Source organism: Orbicella franksi, chromosome 5, assembly GCF_964199315.1.
Source record: "Orbicella franksi chromosome 5, jaOrbFran1.1, whole genome shotgun sequence".
Taxonomy (NCBI): Eukaryota; Metazoa; Cnidaria; class Anthozoa; order Scleractinia; family Merulinidae; genus Orbicella; species Orbicella franksi.
Window position 1 is genome coordinate 5,208,867 of NC_138149.1, and position 18,534 is coordinate 5,227,400.

The 18,534-nt window shown below is 40.1% G+C and overlaps 3 protein-coding genes and 1 pseudogene across 4 annotated transcripts in view; all 4 read left to right on the forward strand.

Moving 5' to 3' along the window:
• Window positions 1–699: 699 nt before the first annotated feature.
• LOC145486455 (uncharacterized) lies at window positions 700–4,352 on the forward strand. Its single transcript, XM_081465129.1, has 2 exons — window positions 700–1,390; window positions 2,495–4,352. The coding sequence occupies exons 1-2, from the start codon at window positions 1,054–1,056 to the stop codon at window positions 2,641–2,643; spliced, it is 486 nt and encodes a 161-aa protein (XP_081321255.1). The 5' UTR covers window positions 700–1,053; the 3' UTR covers window positions 2,644–4,352.
• Window positions 4,353–4,574: 222 nt separating this feature from the next.
• Window positions 4,575–6,380, forward strand: LOC145486954 (uncharacterized; annotated as a pseudogene).
• A 4,125-nt stretch (window positions 6,381–10,505) lies between these two features.
• On the forward strand, window positions 10,506–14,698 carry LOC145486450 (juxtaposed with another zinc finger protein 1-like). The gene is made up of 2 exons (XM_081465124.1): window positions 10,506–13,076; window positions 13,183–14,698. The coding sequence occupies exon 1, from the start codon at window positions 11,146–11,148 to the stop codon at window positions 11,821–11,823; it is 678 nt and encodes a 225-aa protein (XP_081321250.1). The 5' UTR covers window positions 10,506–11,145; the 3' UTR covers window positions 11,824–13,076; window positions 13,183–14,698.
• A 2,429-nt stretch (window positions 14,699–17,127) lies between these two features.
• Window positions 17,128–18,534, forward strand: part of LOC145486459 (large ribosomal subunit protein eL27-like) — a 3,180-nt gene continuing 1,773 nt past the window's right edge. Inside the window, exons 1-2 of one of the 2 annotated variants that reach the window (XM_081465132.1) lie at window positions 17,128–17,183; window positions 17,439–17,702. In XM_081465132.1, the coding sequence (XP_081321258.1) occupies window positions 17,452–17,702 (251 nt within the window). In that variant the 5' untranslated portion in view covers window positions 17,128–17,183; window positions 17,439–17,451. Of the gene's footprint in view, window positions 17,193–17,438; window positions 17,703–18,534 lie in introns of both variants that reach the window. The other variant, XM_081465133.1, reaches the window with a different exon arrangement.

Genomic DNA, 18,534 nt, shown 5'->3' on the forward strand with positions numbered 1-18,534 from the left:
TAGTTCAAATTCGTCGATAACGTCCACCGTCTACGAATGCCTACGAGCGAAAACTGACTTCCGGTGCCTCGCCGCCCAAAGCATCACAATTTTCAATGTTATTCCACCGGATATCATCGTCTCCGCAACATTCAGATTTGAGGTCAATTAAGTAGCGAGATCTCCGAGAACTGGAAGCTATGGAAAAAGAAATACTGTAATAATTACTTAGTGTGGAGCGGGAAAGCCCCGAGTATCAATTCGCCATGTTCAAGGACGTTATTGATGACGATGGCCTTAAAGTGTTCAAAGCCTTAAGCTATCCTAAACAAGAAGGTGCAAACGATTGCCGTGTAGCAATGGGGAAGATGAAAAGGTATTGCATCGGCGAAGTAACGTAAACGAGATTGTTTCAGCAGCAGCTTTCTACCGAAACGCTCGACAACTTAATCACTGAATTAAAAAGAACCTTGGTAAAGAGCTGCAATTTATGTGATTTTTTACATTTTTTACACGATACTCTCATCTGCGTTCGACTGTTCTCGGGAGAAAACATGAGCAAAGCACAAAGCAGCCACTTTGGATGACAGACCCCCGTCGTTAAAGTCAAATTAGGAAATAATTTCACGTGCGTTTTGTCAAAGCTCTTATAATTTCCCGAGCCTTTATATTTCCTAATTTCACGAGTATACTATTTGATTACCTTTTAATATCGCGGGTGGTAAATTAAGCTTACAATCGTGGGCTTTTGACTTGTTTGTAGTAGAAATTTCGCGCCAAACGTTGTCATGGCGATTTTGTAATTTCGCGCCAAAATTAAGGACTTATTTGTCACCCATGACACCACTGGTAAAATTATCGTTAAAAATAAGCGAAAATCGCTTACGGTATTTTTATAGTCAACTGTATTTCTTAATTTATTCTTATTAAAATCATCTTCAGCCTCAATAACCCCTGAACTTTTAGTAGGCAAACCACCCTCCCCTCCCGAGTGCAAAAAGTCACGTGCTTGATCTCGCAAACGTTTGAGTCCTCTTCGTTATACTGTCGTTTTCCAGGCTTTTATTTATCGCCATGGGAGAGCGTCTGAAACGGGCCTGGACAGGCTACAAGAGTTACAAGTTAGTACTGCGGATAATTGCGGCGTTTGTGGGAATCACTGTAGGGATTGCTGGCTGTATAGTTTTTGCCATGGTTTATCACAACTACAATGCTGCTAGCTGGGCTGGTGTGTCAGCAATTTTTGCCACTGTTTTCCTCCACTTGCATTTTGCTGTCCGCCGCGATCTTGACCGAGTCATTACAAGAAACAAATTCAATGTGATAATGTGGATTGGCTTCGGCGGTTTGTGGTCTGGAATTATTGGATTTATCATAAATATTGCCTTTGGAGTGAAAAATCACGAAAGTGGTGAGTACAAGTTTGTGTAGCTGACGTAACGGCTATTAGTTACGATGGGGAAGGGGCCCTGCAAATTAGGGTTGGGAATTTGATTGACATGGGCGTCCATCCGCATTACCTACTGGTACTTATTTCTAGGCCTATATCTCTCCACGCCATAAGATACATGGGTTATTTTACCAAGTGTGAGGTCAAGATGGCTGGATATTGACCAAGTTCTTTTTTTCTGTGTTTGTGCACGAAGAGGAGGTCCATAAAGAAACAATGAGGCCAATATCCAGCCATCTTAACAGAGCAAGCTTGGTCAATAACGGATTTATTGTACGGGTTTTGAGGAAATTTTTCTTGCAGGACACAGGAAGTAGTCCTGGGCAGACAAGTTAGCGCCATCTTCCCTGCGCAGTAGCCAATCACAACACACAATTTGTTTCAACTTGCCCACTCATGCAGTTAGCCATATAATTAAAGGCATTAAAATTTTCCATTCCACCTCAGAGACTGTTGTTTTTGGTCAACCTGATCTTCTCCTCCTGAGTGGACCTGAGTTTCTGGCCACCCATACTAAGCTGACTAAAGTAGCTAAAAGTGTTCTAGGCTCTACCCCAAAACACAGCAAATCTTGTCTCAGTCATATTTTAGTTGGGTAAACTCTGCTATATTTCAATCTTGTTGTCAAAAAAATTGGAGATCTCTCCTTCATTCACTTGCCAAGTTTCGCGATGTCATAAGTTATGCCGTAATAATAAAAAAGCCACGTCTTAAGACCGTTTTAGGGCTGTATGGCCCTGGCATGTAAAGAAACTGTGTAATGTGAGGGGGGGGGGGGGGGGGGCAGGGGCGGTACTGTACAAAGTTGTACAGAATTTGTTTTATGAAAGGACGCTTCAGGGCGCAGGTTTGCAATGAGGTAAAAGTCTGTATCAAACAAGTTTACGATAAACAAGGTGAAGCATCATGGTGAAGTAAATAAAATGAAATGCTGTGTCATGTTGTTCCCAACACTCACTGGGAGGTTCTTACAGTTAAATATTGTGTACAACATTATAATGTGGTTAATTATGTGTGTATGATAGGGAATTATATTAAAAATGTTTATGTGTATAAATTCCACAGGAGTAAATACCAATAGGAACTTCATTGTATGTGTTTGGAACTTTATGACTTTCAAATGGGGCTTGCTTACCTTCCTGGCAGCGAGAAAGTTCAGAAAGATTTATTACGAAGTAGATCCTCAAAGTCGTGGATTGGTGCAGAGTGCATAACTTAAGCAGACTACATCATTGCTAGCTCCTGACATATTGACATCAATCAACCCTAAGATGACCTTGGTGGGAATAATGAACTACTACTAACAGTAAATAATAAAATGTATGGCTAATTGCTAGGTCCCAAATGATAAATACAGGCTGGGTTATTTGCACCTTTTTCGTCGTTGAATTTGATAGGGAGAATTCAAGCCCTGGAAAGTCCTTGAAGAGTGAATTTCAGATGCATGAAATTCCTGGAATTTTCATAAGCTTTGCAAACTCCAAAATGAACACTGAAAATAAGTCTAGCTTTTATTGTGCAACTGTACTGATTTGTAGCGTATGAATAACAGTGACTTGAGTCACGAGTATGACAACTCCAAAGTGTTTGTGCTTGAAGAAACCTGTATTCGTAGTCCTCTTAGCTTCCTTGAGGGCACTTAACCAGTGGCAGGTCTAGGGGAACGGCCTGGAAGACCTGCCCCACCTTTATTTTTGGTAACAAAAGAAGAAATCACAGAAGGAAGAAAAGCCAGCAGGGCAAGCAAAACAAAACTGCCCCCACCACCCCCCCCCCCCTCCTTAGCTCAAGGTCTGGATCTGCCACTGATAACACAAAGCCCAGATCAAAGTTGGTTGAGCATTTCAGAGTGTAGCAATACTGTATATTTTTACTCGTCTTCCCTTGTACTTTGTATTTTGACTCGCCCTGCTGGTTCTTTGGGACTGCAGTGAAAACCTGTAAGAATATACCTTAATACTAAACTTCATCAACGTTGTTGTTTATTACAGTTTGCAGTCAACTTTTGACACACATCAATTTACTTTAGGCAGAAATCAAACCTCTGCCTCCTTCATTACTAATCAATTTATTAGTTTTTGTGATCACTACAAAGTCAATTTGTTCTTTAGGTGAGAATGATTTCAACCTAGATTAATTGTTTCAACCTACAATCTTGGACAAAATAAATGGAACACCTGGACCACCCCTCCCCCCCATTTCAATGATGCCAAAATGGTGCATTTTTGCTCCTTCGCGCCTTCATCATTGCTTTGGGGGGGGGAAGGGGGTTAATTGTTCCTTTTTATTCTGTCCAAGATTGTCCGAGATTCATACTGGCGTGACTAGGTGTGTTATTTATGGCAATGGCGGGACTATTGTAGCAGTTGCACGCTTAAAAGATTCACTGTTCATCAGAACGCAAACCTTACGGTGAAGGCATACCCAGTCAAGATTGAAAAAGTGATTTCTATGACACTTAATCAAGTGCTATTTTAAGCGTTTTACATACTTTAAACAAAAGATGCATAAATGCGTGCGATGTTCAGAGTGAAATTGTCAAGTTCATGCCTTAACTTAGTCGGCTTTCTATTCTGTTTGAAGAATGCTTTTGGAATCATTGCGCGAGAAATTAAAAGTAGCGTAATGGTTCCATATTTATGCTTATACTTGTCAAAGAAGTTCATCGGAACATAACGATGGAGTTACTCTCTCAGTATGTATCTAGTAGTTCACAGTCCGAAAGTTCCGATAACGAACTGCAGCCAGCCAAAGTGAGAAGCGTGTACTTAATAACCTACAGCCAAGCTGATCTCAGCATTTTCCCGGACAGACAGTCGTTCGCAGATGGCGTTTGTGAGGCGGTTTTGAATTGCGAGGGACCGAAATCGAAAGTAATTCAATGGACTTGTAGCCAGGAAAATCATAAAAAGCAAGGGAAGCATTATCACATGGTCATTATGTTAAAATAAACCAACCGAGCCACAACTATCCAGGACTTTTTAATCTAAACTGAACACACTACTTGTGTACATCGTCATGTAGGATCAAAAACCTAGTCGAACAACAACAACAACATGGCGGGAACTTAAAGCATGCATTAAAGAGAATCAACCAATCAGCTTCTATTGTAACGCATACATTATCATAAATATTTCAACACATTAAACTAAACAAGATTAAGAGGTGGCTGCCGATATGGCAATATTTAAAGAACAAGTGGAATGTTTATGTTCACTTTTCTAACCGGCACACCAACTACTATTTGGCATGGTTGTACACCACCAAAGAAGATGAAGATTTCATCCAGTCTGCTGGCCATCCAGATTTAAGCAACTCAGGTCCACCTAGAACAATGGCCGCAAGTCAAGCGCAGGCAAAGCGACGACGACCGACCGCGGATTTTCATGATTCAACGTCAGATACACAAGTGGCAGAGAAAGCGAAGGAAGTAAAGAAAGAGATCAAGAAGATGGCCGCTCTCGGATGACGGGGAGAAACGTCAGTAACATGTCAGTAAAGCGAAAGCGATTGAGACACTTAAGTTGTTATGAAGTGTCAAACATAATACTTGAAAAGAAAATTCAAAACCGAACTGAACTACTCGCGCTCGCGAACGCCCAAAAGGCTGAGGGGAAGACCGATCTAGCAGAGTTCGTGATGAACAGAGGAAACAGAGTTGTAGAGGAATGCATTTCAATGGCCTGGAAGATGGAGAAGGCGAGTGAAGTGCTAGAAAGAAGTAAGCTAACAAGACTTCAGATCTTGGAAAAATGTCTGCAAGACCCTTGCACCGCTGAGTGTTACGGCCGGTGGGCGGAATGCGCTCAACAGCTACTTATGTGGAACCACGTGCCAATTGAAGTTTTTACCGCGGCTGTGAAAGATCTCCTAGAACAGGGGAGGGGAAAATTTTGCAACATTTTAATCAAGGGCCCTGCCAATACAGGCAAGACATTTTTACTTAATCCATTAAACATTGTTTACAAGTCTTTCACTAATCCCGCCACATCCACTTTCGCCTGGGTAGGGGCAGAAAAGGCAGAGGTCATTTTCTTAAACGACTTCAGATGGAATACACAGATTATCCAGTGGCACGATTTACTATTAATGCTCGAGGGCCAGTCGGTGCATCTCCCAGCTCCAAAATCACATTTTTCTAAAGATCTGGAATTTCACAACGACACCCCGATTTTTTGCACCACAAAGCACGATTTCATATACGTCAAGGGAGGGGTCATCGACCAGATGGAGACAGAAATGATGGCAGTACGATGGAAGGCTTTTCAGTTTCAGAGGCAGATTCCGCAGAACGAACAATAATTGCCCATTCAACCGTGTGCTAGATGTTTTGCTGAATTTATTTTACGGCAATAAATGAATCAATGAATTTTTTCGATGAACTAGTCAGAAAGTAATCGCTTGCGATTTGTGTATTCATTTGTCAATTTCCCAACTGAATGTAAGTTATCAGTGGAGAAGTAATTTTACTATTGGATTGTAAAAGATATTCATATAGAATAGAATATTGAATGAAATAAAGTTGTTAAGTTATCAAGTCCAAGGTAAACTACATTACACCACTTCTTAACGAAAAGTCGCAGTAATAAAAGAGAATAGGAACAATAAAAAATAAGTTTGGCTTGAACAAACTGTTTAAGAGAACAAATTTCCCTAAATAAGATAACACGAACAGAAAAAGAAAAAGAAGAAAAAAAAAAAAGAAAGAAAAGATAAACCAGTGGAACTAGACAGGTGCGATAGATGAACCCTCGTTGCTCGTGACATTTCAACTATCATAGGTTTCACGCGCTACACTCGAGCGCCAGCAATGCAGAAGTACAGTAAACCGCGCTATTTTAAGGAAAATAAACATTTCATTGGCGATATTTGTCGGCTAATATTTTATTCTGTTCTTAAGATATTGTTGTGTTTGAAAATTGAAAACGATTTTTGTTTACAAATTTGTACATAGACACGATTTCCAAACAATTAACAGCGATTTTAAACGATTTTCGACGATTTCAACTTTTAAAAAATAAATAACAAACATTAATTCATATTTTATTTAAATTAGCCAGTAACCGTAATAAATCGTTAAAAAACTGTCACAAACAGGCTTAAATCGTGTGGAATATATCGTAAACCGTCGCAAAAACGTCCAAATGTCATTTAAACATAATAGGCCCTTTGCAGCTGGGGTCACGTGACCAAATTTTTCCTAAAAAATTTTTGTATTATGGGCTATAACTTAATGAATGCCAGAAATGGAAAGAGCGCATCGAAAATACCAAAGAAGCCAAGTTTGAGGCCCCAGGAAAAAACGAGTAAGTTTATACCATAGTTTGAATTTTCGGAAAATTTAGAGGATTCGTATGGAAAATGTTGCTGGAGAGCAAGGTCTTGCTCTCCAGCAACATTTTCCCATACAAATCTTCTTATTCTTTCAAAAATTCAGACCATCATAAAATCTCATTCTCTGATGATGGGGGCCTCAAACTTGGCCATTTTGATATTTTCGACATGCTTTTTCCATTTCTGGCATTCGTTAAGTTATAGCCCATAATTTTATGAAAAGTAGGTCACGTGATGGCTTAGCTGCAAAGGGCCTATTCAAGTACCCTACAGTCACATCTTAAAATTCAATATTTTAGTCTTTTGCCACTATTCCGTATTATGCCGGCCACACGAACACTCATAGACTGTATAGTTCTATCTATCAGTTGTTGTGAAATACCACGGATCATTCTTTGTACCCTTTCACAAAACTGTTCAAAACTCTCATGTTATGCCTCTTTCAAGCGCATCTTTTGCCAACTTCTTAGTGACAATGTGAAATATGTTCTCTATCGGATTCAAGTCTGGACTTTGCAGTGGGATTTTTAAAAGTTCACAATGGCAACAAACCATAGCCTCACGGGCTGCTTTGCTGTTTTGTGAAGGATCACCGTCTTGCAGCCAAAGTCGACTCAATCCTTTGCATGATCGTTCAAACATAGTGTTGAAATGCTGGTCAATAAAAGATGCGAAATAGTTTCCATCCATTTTCTCGTATCTTTCACAAACTAGCACTCCTTTGCCGTGACTTATTGCTACCATGAACTTGGCCACTTTTCCTCCCGTTCCGGATTTACTGCCTTTTGCCAAACACCCTCGTGTCAGGCCTTCAGATCTTTTCCTCCACACTCTTCCTTTTGGGGCGCGAGCTTGGTCCAGTGGATTAGTCTTGTACACGAATGAGACACCATCCAAATAGAAAGCGACAGAGTCTGTCCAAACACTCGGGGAGTATTCTGCTTGCATTTTTCGGGCAAACTCCACTCTATGGTCTTTGTCTGTCTGACTCATTAGCCCCTTTTTGCATGCCTGGAGGAAGAAGTAACCATTTCTATTTAGTAAACGCCTAACAGTTCGGTCGGTGACATGACGAATTCCTGTACGCTCCATCAGAGGTTGTGAGGAAAATGAGCCCTCTTCGTCCCTCAGTTCTAGTATACTTCTAAGAATTAATGCCTCTTGTTCTGGAGGGAGTTTTTTCTTCCTTCCACAAAACTGCCAACGGTTCTCTGGCACTTTGTCTTTTGCGCTTGCTATGCGTTGAACACTTGTTTTGGAAATTCTACATCATAGAGCAATTTCGTCTAGCGTGAGATATGTACTACTTTTAAGCACTCTAACTGTAGCTTTTGTTTCCTCGGGTATTCTTTTTCTCCCTGGCATGTTCTAAGATATTTCTTGGTGAGGACAATGTTCTTTCTCACCTCCTCTGCTATTTCCGAAAGTCGCATAACAATTTACCATTATATATTCTCCTTGTTGCCGAAAATATCCCTCGTGTAATGCCTTAACTTAGAGTACACACCATAAACAGATGACGCGCGTGACTGCGTCAGAGAGCTGTGTTCACTCGCGATAAACGAGTTGACTGATGACTTTCTAATTACCCGCTGCCACTGTTTCGTGACATTCACAGCCTGAATACAATCTTGGACAAAATAAATGGAACAGCTGGACCACCCCTTGCCCCCATTTCAATGATGCCAAAATGGCGCATTTTTGCTCCTTCGCGCCTTCATCATTGCTTTGGGGGGGAAGGGGGTTAATTGTTCCTTTTTATTCTGTCCAAGATTGTAGGTAAATTGTTTTCAAACCAGTTTATTTATTTTTTTGTATTTTGGGGGGGCTCTTAAAAGAATTACCGCTACCATATACTCCACCCACCCCCCTCAAACCCTACCCTACCCTACCCTGCCACGCATGATCCCATATCAAGCTCACTAACTGTAACCCTAACCCTAACCCCCCCATTCTTTTATTATTTTGTACTCTCCTAAATTTAAACACTGGACTGCTGACTTTGTAGTCCACCTTCATCTGCACTGGGCCACACTAGTTCTTGTGGCGAATTTGCTCATGTGTGTTGGTTTAATAAGTTATTGGTCTCAGACTCACTCTTCCCTTTTGACACAAATTAACGTAGGTTGAAACCATTCTGACCTAAAGAACAAAATAACCAGCTACAACATATGCTATCATGTTATCATGTACTGTATTTAAAACTTGTAGTTCATTCAACTGCAATGCAGAGATTTATTGTGCTGATGTAGCATGCTGCAAGAAGTGTAAGCTTTTTGTTGTTTTGTAATGTGTTAGCTACTGCATTGTAATTGGTTTACTTGTGTTAGTTTTTACAGAGTCTGTTTTGTTAATAAATAGAAAGAAATGTGGTGATATCTTCCCATAAACATAATTTACGTGTAAAATATTTTCTTGGTCTCACCTGCATTGAAAATGGAAAATAATGAGACCTTCCAATAGAATTGATTGAGATCAAATGAGAGAGAGTTTTAATACATGACAGTTTATTTTATAGCTAGAAAAGGTTACTTGTGAGTATTTCTGCATTGTTTCAAATAATGCCATTGATAGCTGCTGTATTAATTATAGTAATTGGACCGATTGGAGTACAATTTAGGGAGTAATCGGGCAAGTAATTTCAAAATCGGACAAGTGTAAAGCGTGAGGCCCATTTGAAACTAAGAGATTTCTCCCTGAATTCTGCTCCACTTGGTCCAATAATGAAGCGTGCAAAGTCTAAAAATAGAATGCAAATTGTTGGAAACCCGCAAGAGTCAGACAACGTAAGCGTGTTCTGAGAGAAACAAAAGGAAAATGAACGCTTGCTTATGCGCTTGAAAAAGTGTCAAATTTTCCACAATTCTGTTTTGTTTGTCTGAGTTTGAGTTATGACAGCACTTGCGTGCTTCACTATTACTAATTACTCATATCAATAACAAATTATGAGATTATTAAGAAAGTCTTTTGAGAACTTCTGAGGAAGAAAGTCAGTGGTGTTTTCCATACATTGTAGAAACTGTTGAGAACACTAAGAAAGAGCCCATCAAAGTGAATGTAATTGACGTGCAAATGGCCGAGGTATCTGATTACAGGTATCCAATTACAAAAGGTCAAAAATTGAATACCGTTTATTGGACACCCACATGATCATGTGCCAATAACATGACAAATAGTCATGCGGACAACCAATCATGATCAAGAATTTTGTTGTACTCACAATACCATTATTTATATAATGATGGACTAATGAGTTACTGCAGCAACGACTTGTGGTCAGATTTGACTGGTATGAATTAAGTAAACAGGATGGTTGTCGGGTTTTTCAGAGTTGATGATTTTACCATTTTGATGATGTCATGCAATATCATCAATTTTTCCATGTAATTTGTTTTTCTTTGAAACAAACTACTGCCTCCATAGATCGATAATTATTAATCATGTCAGTAAATATACAAAGTTTCATAAAAATCTGCTGCAAACTCATGAAAAATATGGGACCCCAAACCTGACAATTTTTTTACAAAGAAATGTATGCTTGGCGGCAATGCTTGCCATATTTTCATGATTTTGCAATTTATTCTTGTGAAACTTTGCTGTAATGAGGAGAAACAAGTTAAAGATGAGACCAAAGCTTCATTTGAAGCCAGACATGAAACCATTCAGGATCTGAGTTTTGTAGTTAGAAATGAAGTCGAATAGTATTTAACTAAGTGAAGAATGAAACAAATAACAAATGACAGAAGACTCAACGCCACTATGATATTTGTGAAAAGTTACTGTCGTCACACATATCCCTAAAAGTGGATCCACATTTAATATTTTCTTCCACTGCCTGGGCTTGCCTTTAGAGACCTTTAGAGTAAACTGCAGTGCACAGTTGACAATTTTTCATGAGTCTGTTTATACCTCACTGTGCATGTGCCTTGTTAATTATTCCTTACTGTGAGAAAAACAGCTGTCTGTGGCTGTTACACCCAGGTAATTGCCATGAGTGTGTTTTGCCAACAGGTTTCGTTGAAGCCATGAAGATTTATCAGATTTATTGCATATATGCTTTGGGATTTCCTAGAAAAAATGATTTCTGTTATATTTTCATATTTTACTCTTACATAATGTTGTTGTTTGAGGTTTGAAGTTTTGGCTTTGTTTACCCATCATGTATTTGAGATTGATCCTTTGTTATTTTTTATTACACCTGCTGTCAACTGCCCCTCAACACAAAACTTCACCACGTGCAGTCCACGTGTTGCGAGAAACATCTGGAGAGAACTTGATTGCGCAATGGCTGCTCTGACGTCAAAAGTTTGAAAAGCTTCGCGATGATGTAATGGCGCCACTGTCAGATCAGACTGGTGGAAACAGATGCGAGCAGAGAAAAGATGGCCGCATTTTACCGCTATTCCTGTTTATGGCACGGTTGTGGCAAGCAGTGTACTTCCTTATTAGAGCTAATCGACCATATCGAAGTGGTACATATCGAGAAAGACCCGAGAGTCCTCGAGAAACAAGAGGCAGCACAACCAGCCGCTCTGCCGCTTTCGTACATCAACTGTTTCTTCACCGATGCTGCACGCAATGCTAAACAGAAGGAGCCAGTTTTGACTGCTACCGAGCCAGCCACGCCAAGCCCTGACCACAGCGTTGTGAAAAAGAAGCGATCGACCCCTCCTAAGATAACTATACAGGCAATAAATAACCCAGATCCGCTGGACGGGGCAGACGAAGATGGTAATTTGAGTGATAATAGCGATGATTCTTGGACTTCTGATAGTTTCGCTAACGATCTGGTATTAAACGCTGTGGCAACAGATGATGGGGAGGGAAAAAGATATGTTTGTCCAGTTCCTGGATGCGGAAAGCGTTACAAGAATGTCAACGGGATTAAATACCATGCGAAATACGGCCACAGAAAGGACTCGAGTCGACCGAAGAAAGCTCATAAATGCCATTGTGGGAAAAGCTACAAGAGCCCAAGTGGCCTTCGGCACCATATAGTAACGCAACATTCTACAGGCCCGAAGCATTCAATGCCCCACGAACTTGAGAACGTAGCGTGAAAATAAGGATCAAAGATGTGTTTTGAAAATTGTGGGAGCGAAAGTAATGAAGGATATGTTTTCGTGTTTATGTACAAGTCTTTCCCCACTGGGAACATGGTTCTCTTCACGACACGGAACTGCTGTTTCGTTCGTTGCTGTCTGGCATAAGCTGCGCTTTATCCGATGTTTCATCGACATCTTTGATCTTACCAGATAGGATTGTTCAGTCCTATCTAGTGGTTTCTACAAGGAACATATCTTGGTTCTTGTCATCGAGTCTTGCCCTTTGGGAATACGTGGTTGGCAAGGCCGTAATCATTTCACGGTTGCTCTCTTGACCTGTGTTAATGATGAACTTCCTTTCATCTTCCACAGTTTGCCGCCGGTGAAAGTCTTTTTTCTTGTCTCATCGGATCAGTTATTAACATCAGATTCCGGATAATTCTATACGTCTTCACGAAATTACTGTGTAATATTTGCTCGAGGAGGAAACGTGTACTTTGTATAAACTTGAGATCGAAATGGTTACTTTTAGCTCGCTCTGTCTGCTTCGTGAGGATTTTACACCAGATAAATCGAGAATTTCTACCTTAAAACAGAGCAATTTCAGCTTTTAACTGGAAAGGATAAAGTTTAATTTATTTATGAGAAGGTCTTAAAATTATTGTAATATAGCAGAGTATTTAGAAATAGACACTGTCTAAAAGCGCGTTTTGAAAGGTTTTGAATCTACGTTGATTTCCTTTACTTGGCGTGTTGTATATAGAACTTTAACTTATGCCTGTGAATGTAAAGTGACAAAAGGATCCTAATATAATTTAATATCAGGAAATAAGTTATTAATTATGGTAGAATACCATATATTTCTTTTCAATATTTTTGGTCCAAACATCAAAATATTGAAGCCAATCTTTTATCAAACAAAACAGGGATAAATCTCCCGTTTCAATTGATCATTGCAATGTACATATTAGACTGTTTTAAGTCTAGTCTGTGATCAAGAAGATCATTAAAGAAACAAAAGTTTCACAATCTAGAGTGGGCTCTTTGGTCAAAGCTAAAGCGAACCAACCAGCATCAGTTTCACTTACCTAAGAGCAAGTTTTTGCAAGTGGAAGAGCATGAGGCTCAATTTCCACAGCGCTCTCCGATCCTCATGGTTAGTGCGCTCGTCTCCGGATCGAGCGGTCCGGGTTTGAGCCCTGGCCGGGGACATTGTGTTGTGTTCTTGGGCAAGACACTTAACTCTCACAGTGCCTCTCTCCACCCAGGTGTATAAATGGGCACCGGCAAATTTAATGCTGGGGGTAACCCTGTGATGGACTAGCATCCCATCCAGGGGGGAGTAGAAATACTCCTAGTCACTTCATGCTACAGAAACCAGGATAAGCTCCGGCCTGATGGGTCACTTGGCTCGTATGCAGACTTTACCTTACCTTTACCTCCAATCCAGCAGCGTTCCTCCCCAAGGGGTGAGTGGTGGGTCAGGAACACTGGATCATTTCCCAAAACAGTGGCTGGTAATGTGTGTCTTCAGAAAATACCCTTACCCTCTGCATAGAGAGTCTTGCTAAATTCCAATGCGAAAGAGGTTTCAAAGCCCAAGGTTTCTTATGACAATAATTTCAAGATTATGCGCTCTCAATTTCTATCGCGATTCACCCATGAGTTCCATATTGTTGTGTGCCCTCGTCAACTATCATGTGATAGAAATCGAGTGCGAATGAGCTAAGTTTTGGTATAAATCTACTAGTTGTTCAAAACACTGAAAGCAACCTCATCAGAGACACTTCAAAAATGCAAAGAAAGGTCTGCCATTTGGTTAACAACTGCACACTGCTAGGCTACTTACTATCTACATAGTATATATGAGTAGCATAGCCAACAAGAGAAGGGCATTCATGGTAGAGCATTAATAGATTCATATCATGCTTCTTACTAAACCTATGTTGCCACTGTTCAGATCGCTAACGCTGGCTTGTATTTCTACTTACTCTTGGTTCACAAGAGAACATTGCATGATTGATTTGGGGGGGGGGGGTAATCCCTTATAAATATGGGCTATACAGGTATGTGCGGCCCCAAAAGGTATGGTTTTTCAGTCGTTTTGGTCACAAATGGGGAACTGATTTTGGCCATTTTGGTGATAAATAGGGTATAGTTTTGCACAGTCTCTAGTCTTGAATTGGGAATGTTTTTGGAAGAAGCTACTTTTTCATCATTATCGACAAGATCATTGACAAAAGCCCTTTATAAATTGTGTCTAGGGCAACTGTGCCAACTGTAAGGGTCATAAATAGGGTATCAAAGTTTTGGTCGGGTCTTAAATAGGGTAGGGAAAATCACAGATTTTGGTCATAAATAGGGTAAGGGTTTTGGGAAGTAAGCCGCACACCCCCACCCAATTTTTCTGGGAGTACTACCTCCATGGGGATTCATTGTCAAATCCTTTGGTTTGGCAGTGTGACCAATAGTGTGAATTTCATGCCCAAGGTATAACATGATATTGTTTTAGTGAGTTGTGACAATATTCTTAACTTGTAGGGAAGACACTCAAATCACAAGCTCCCTCCCTAAACAGAGGAGCTCATTGTTTTAGCACTTGTCTGTGCTTCTTGATCAAATCACTTTGAGAGCAACTTTACAAAAACAATATCAACTGCATTTTACTTTTTGATGCAAAAGTTGTGCCAAACTTCAAATGACTGACTACAAATCATTCAATGTTCGATGCCTACAGTTGAACTTACTGCAGGTGACCACCTAAAATCTCAAGCCTAGTTGGCCACTTACGAGAGCTTAGACAATATTGGGTCAAAATTCTGCCTCATTAGCATATGGTACCCCATGTTTTAAATGTTTCATTTATGTGAAAAGTTAGCCTGCGAATACAGCCGCCTCTCATTTGCTCTTGCTACTATGTGCAAAATGCACTTGGTAGTGGGAGCTAATGAGAGGCGGCTGTATTCGCAGGCTAGTACAACTCAGGAATATGATAATGTCACAACACCTTATTATCCCATTTTGGCTCTATTATCTGTTAAATGGTCGCTTATGGGAGGTAAAGTTCAAACTTTAAGCTCTTAAAGTGGTTGCGGTCACTTACGAGAGGTGGTCCCTCACAAAAGTTTCCAGATATAGTTGTATTTTGGAAAACTGGTGGCTGAGGAGAGGTACCCGGCAGTCACTTACAAGAGGTGGTCACAATGGGACCAGACCATGAAAAAATACTAAATATGTTGAGTTCATTGTGTCTTGCATGTTTACCACATGGTCATTACACCACTTTTTGAAGTCAAGTCATTTTTTTCATGCCTAACTCACCTTTGGTTACTCAGACATCATCAGGGGCAGATTTAGGTGAGGTACAAGGGGGCTGGGCCCGTATTTTGTTGTATTATTGAAAAAATAGACCAACAGTCTTAAAGAGCGAATTTTTCATTAGGTTTAGGGGGCTGCCCTGCACTCTACCGCAATAGGCCCTTTGCAGCTGGGGTCACGTGACCAAATTTTTCCCAGAAAATTGTTATATTATGGGCTATAACTTAAAGAATGCCAGAAATGGAAAGAGCACATCGAAAATACCAAAATGACCAAGTTTGAGGTCCCTGGAATTAAAGAGCAAGTTTATACGACAGTTTGAATTTTCGGAAAATTTAGAGGATTTGTATGGAAAATGTTGCTGGAGAGCAAGGTCTTGCTCTCCAGCAACATTTTCCCATACAAATCTTCTTATTCTTTCAAAAATTCAGACCATCATAAAATCTCATTCTCTGATGATGGGGGCCTCAAACTTGGCCATTTTGATATTTTCGACATGCTTTTTCCATTTCTGGCATTCATTAAGTTATAGCCCATAATTTTATGAAAAGTAGGTCACGTGATGGCTTAGCTGCAAAGGGCCTATTTCTTCTGCCCCTCTATCTGAATTTTTTGGATCCAACCCTAGTCATGAGTGGGCTTGCAGGCCTTTTATTCCTGGACCCTATCTATAAAAAAAAATAAAATCTGCGTTATCTGCTCAAGCTGCTTGTCTTTCTAAGAAAGCTATTTAAAACTGCTTCTGATTTTGAACAAATACAATATATCTAGAATAGATAACCTCACACGTTGGAGAACAGCCTTGGTGGAGGGAGGTGGAGTGTACTTGACTTTATATGCTCGAGTATCAGGGTGTGGTGAAAGCCTGACTCAGTATCTGAACTTTTGTATCTATTTGGTCAGAGAAATTTCATTTTTGTCAGAGATTTTTTAAAACTGATGTCTTTCGCAACAGTGACCCTGGGAGAGAGTGACTCCCATATAAAACGGGCAGGGGTGCTCATTGTACATTTTAGGGGTTAAAGGACAGGTTTTGGTACCTCTTAGGGTGGTTACCCTCAAAAGGTTCACAGTGGGAGCTTTTGCAGTACCTTTTAGGGTATTAAGCTATAAAAAATATGACAGGAGATAACGTACTGTTTTAGAATTAGTATGTCTTAGGGGTGAAAAAAATTTCAAGCCACACCCACAAAGTGGGATCTTGGTACCTCTTGGGGGTTGTTTTCATAATTATATTTCCGACAAGCACACCCACCCTTTTTTATGGGAGTCCTCCCTGGAAAAAATTGTGGGAGGTGCGGTAGCCTCATGGTTAGTGCGCTCGTCTCCGGATCGAGCGGTCTGGGTTCAAGCCCTGGCCGGGGACATTGTGTTGTGTTCTTGGGCAAGACACTTAACTCTCACAGTGCCTCTCTCCACCCAGGTGTATAAATGGGTACCGGCGAACTTAATGCTGGGGGTAACCCTGCGATGGACTAGCATCCCATCCAGGGGGGAGTAGAAATACTCCTAGTCGCTCCATGTTACAGAAACCGGGATAAGCTCTGGCCTGATGGGCCACTTGGCTCGCATGCAGACTTTACCTTTACCTCCCTGGGAATTGGGTGGAATTACAAGATACTGACAACCCATTACTGATCTAGGCCAGCAAATTTCTCTGGCTTCCTAGGTATGCTGAGTATTATTTAAGCCACATTTTATGATGGCACTCTTGCAATTCTACCCTGAGGACAGACTCAAATAAAATACATGGTCACTTTCCCCTGTCCTCCACCATTTGTTCAACTGTATATCCTGAGAATTTTCTGTTGAATCAAAATACATGATATCACCATTGCAGTGCATTGTGACATTGTAAGATGACAATTTATTAATTTAATGAAATAGGAATTGAATTATACGGAGGCTGTGGTCGGCTTTACATAAGTTCCAATACAAACTCTGTAATTTAATGATTGGGGATCCTGTGTTACCATGACACTGACACCCGCGATGTTCCTTGTCAGCGGCTGTCCCCAATACTCGCTCTCTCTCTCTTTTCGTCGCCATCTTTGCTGGTAAGTGAGGTGATGTTGTCTGCAACAATCCACTTCCATCTGCTTCAAACATGAAGCTTTTTCGTACCTTTACCAGTTACTTAAATCTTGAGCTTCAGAGCAATGTTCAGTTCTAAAATTATAAGAAAATGTGGCACAGCAATCTAGCGAAATTTTGTTGCAAATATTCAGTTGAAGTCGTTCACAGTTCTATTTTATCATCTCTTTTCAGCTTGTTATACCGCGCTAAAACTCTGTTGAATACATATTTTACAGATTCCTCCATACCATGGGGAAATTCATCAAGTCTGGCAAGGTTGTGTTGGTTTTAAATGGGCGTTATGCCGGCAAGAAAGCAGTAATTGTGAAAAACTACGACGATGGTACTACCGATAAACCTTATGGTCACGCGCTCGTTGCTGGAATTTCTCGTTATCCTCTGAAGGTAACAAAGAAAATGAGCAAGAAGAAGACAGCGAAGAGGTCTAGAATAAAGCCTTTCGTGAAGGTTTATAACTACAACCATCTTATGCCTACAAGGTGAGTCTCGATTCATTCCGAGTTGTGTTACGATTTGACCAGTAACCAGTCCCAGACTTCTTGTTTCCTTATAATAAATTCAACCCATTGGGTAAGAATATCAGCCCAGGCACAGTAATAATCTTAAGCTAGATACAAAATTGCAAATAGCTAAATAAACAAGTGAAAAAAAAAAATGAATGGAAGATATAAAGAAATCTTAATTTTTGTCAATTTTTCAGTTGGTCAAAAATAAATAATCAGAAATATTCAAAAACTGATTGCCTACCATTTAAGCCATTTGCACTACTTTGTACAAAACCTTGTTGTTGTAGTAAAACTTGCAAATTATGATACTTGAGCAAACAGCTAGTGATGAACCAGCAAACTCTGAAAGTTTGTTCTGCGAAGTCATGCAGTCAATGGCTTATCTTGTTTTAGACAAACTTTGAAAGTTTGCTGTTGATTTTATGAGAACATTTTTATGAGAATGTGCATGTTTAAGCAAATCATTGCAAGCTGATGATAAGGAATGTGGGTATCCAAAAATGTTGCTATAAAGCTAGTAAGCAGAGGTGCATTTGAATCCAGCAAGTGACATCATGAGCACTGTGACACAATAGTCTTACAGATGACCTGTTTGGCAAAAAGGGATGACAACAAGGGAAATATGTGAAGATCGAGTGTTTTTCAATTGACTGTCACTTCACTTCCATTTAAGATTTCATTCTAAAAGTTGGCTGAAATACTTCTTTTGAGCTGCTCTTTCCAGTTGCATCGAATATTTATGATCAAGTAAAAATTTCAATTAAAAGTTTCAAACTACTGGATCATGGACTGTTTATATTACAGC

What these genes read in the sequence shown, in the direction of transcription:
- LOC145486455 (XM_081465129.1), top strand. Translation starts at nt 1,054, where the DNA reads ATGGGAGAGCGTCTGAAACGGGCCTGGACAGGCTACAAGAGTTACAAG. An exon ending in AGTGAAAAATCACGAAAGTG is followed by an intron (nt 1,391 to 2,494) that starts GTGAGTACAAGT and finishes TAAATTCCACAG; the next exon opens with GAGTAAATACCAATAGGAAC.
- LOC145486450 (XM_081465124.1), top strand. Translation starts at nt 11,146, where the DNA reads ATGGCCGCATTTTACCGCTATTCCTGTTTATGGCACGGTTGTGGCAAG.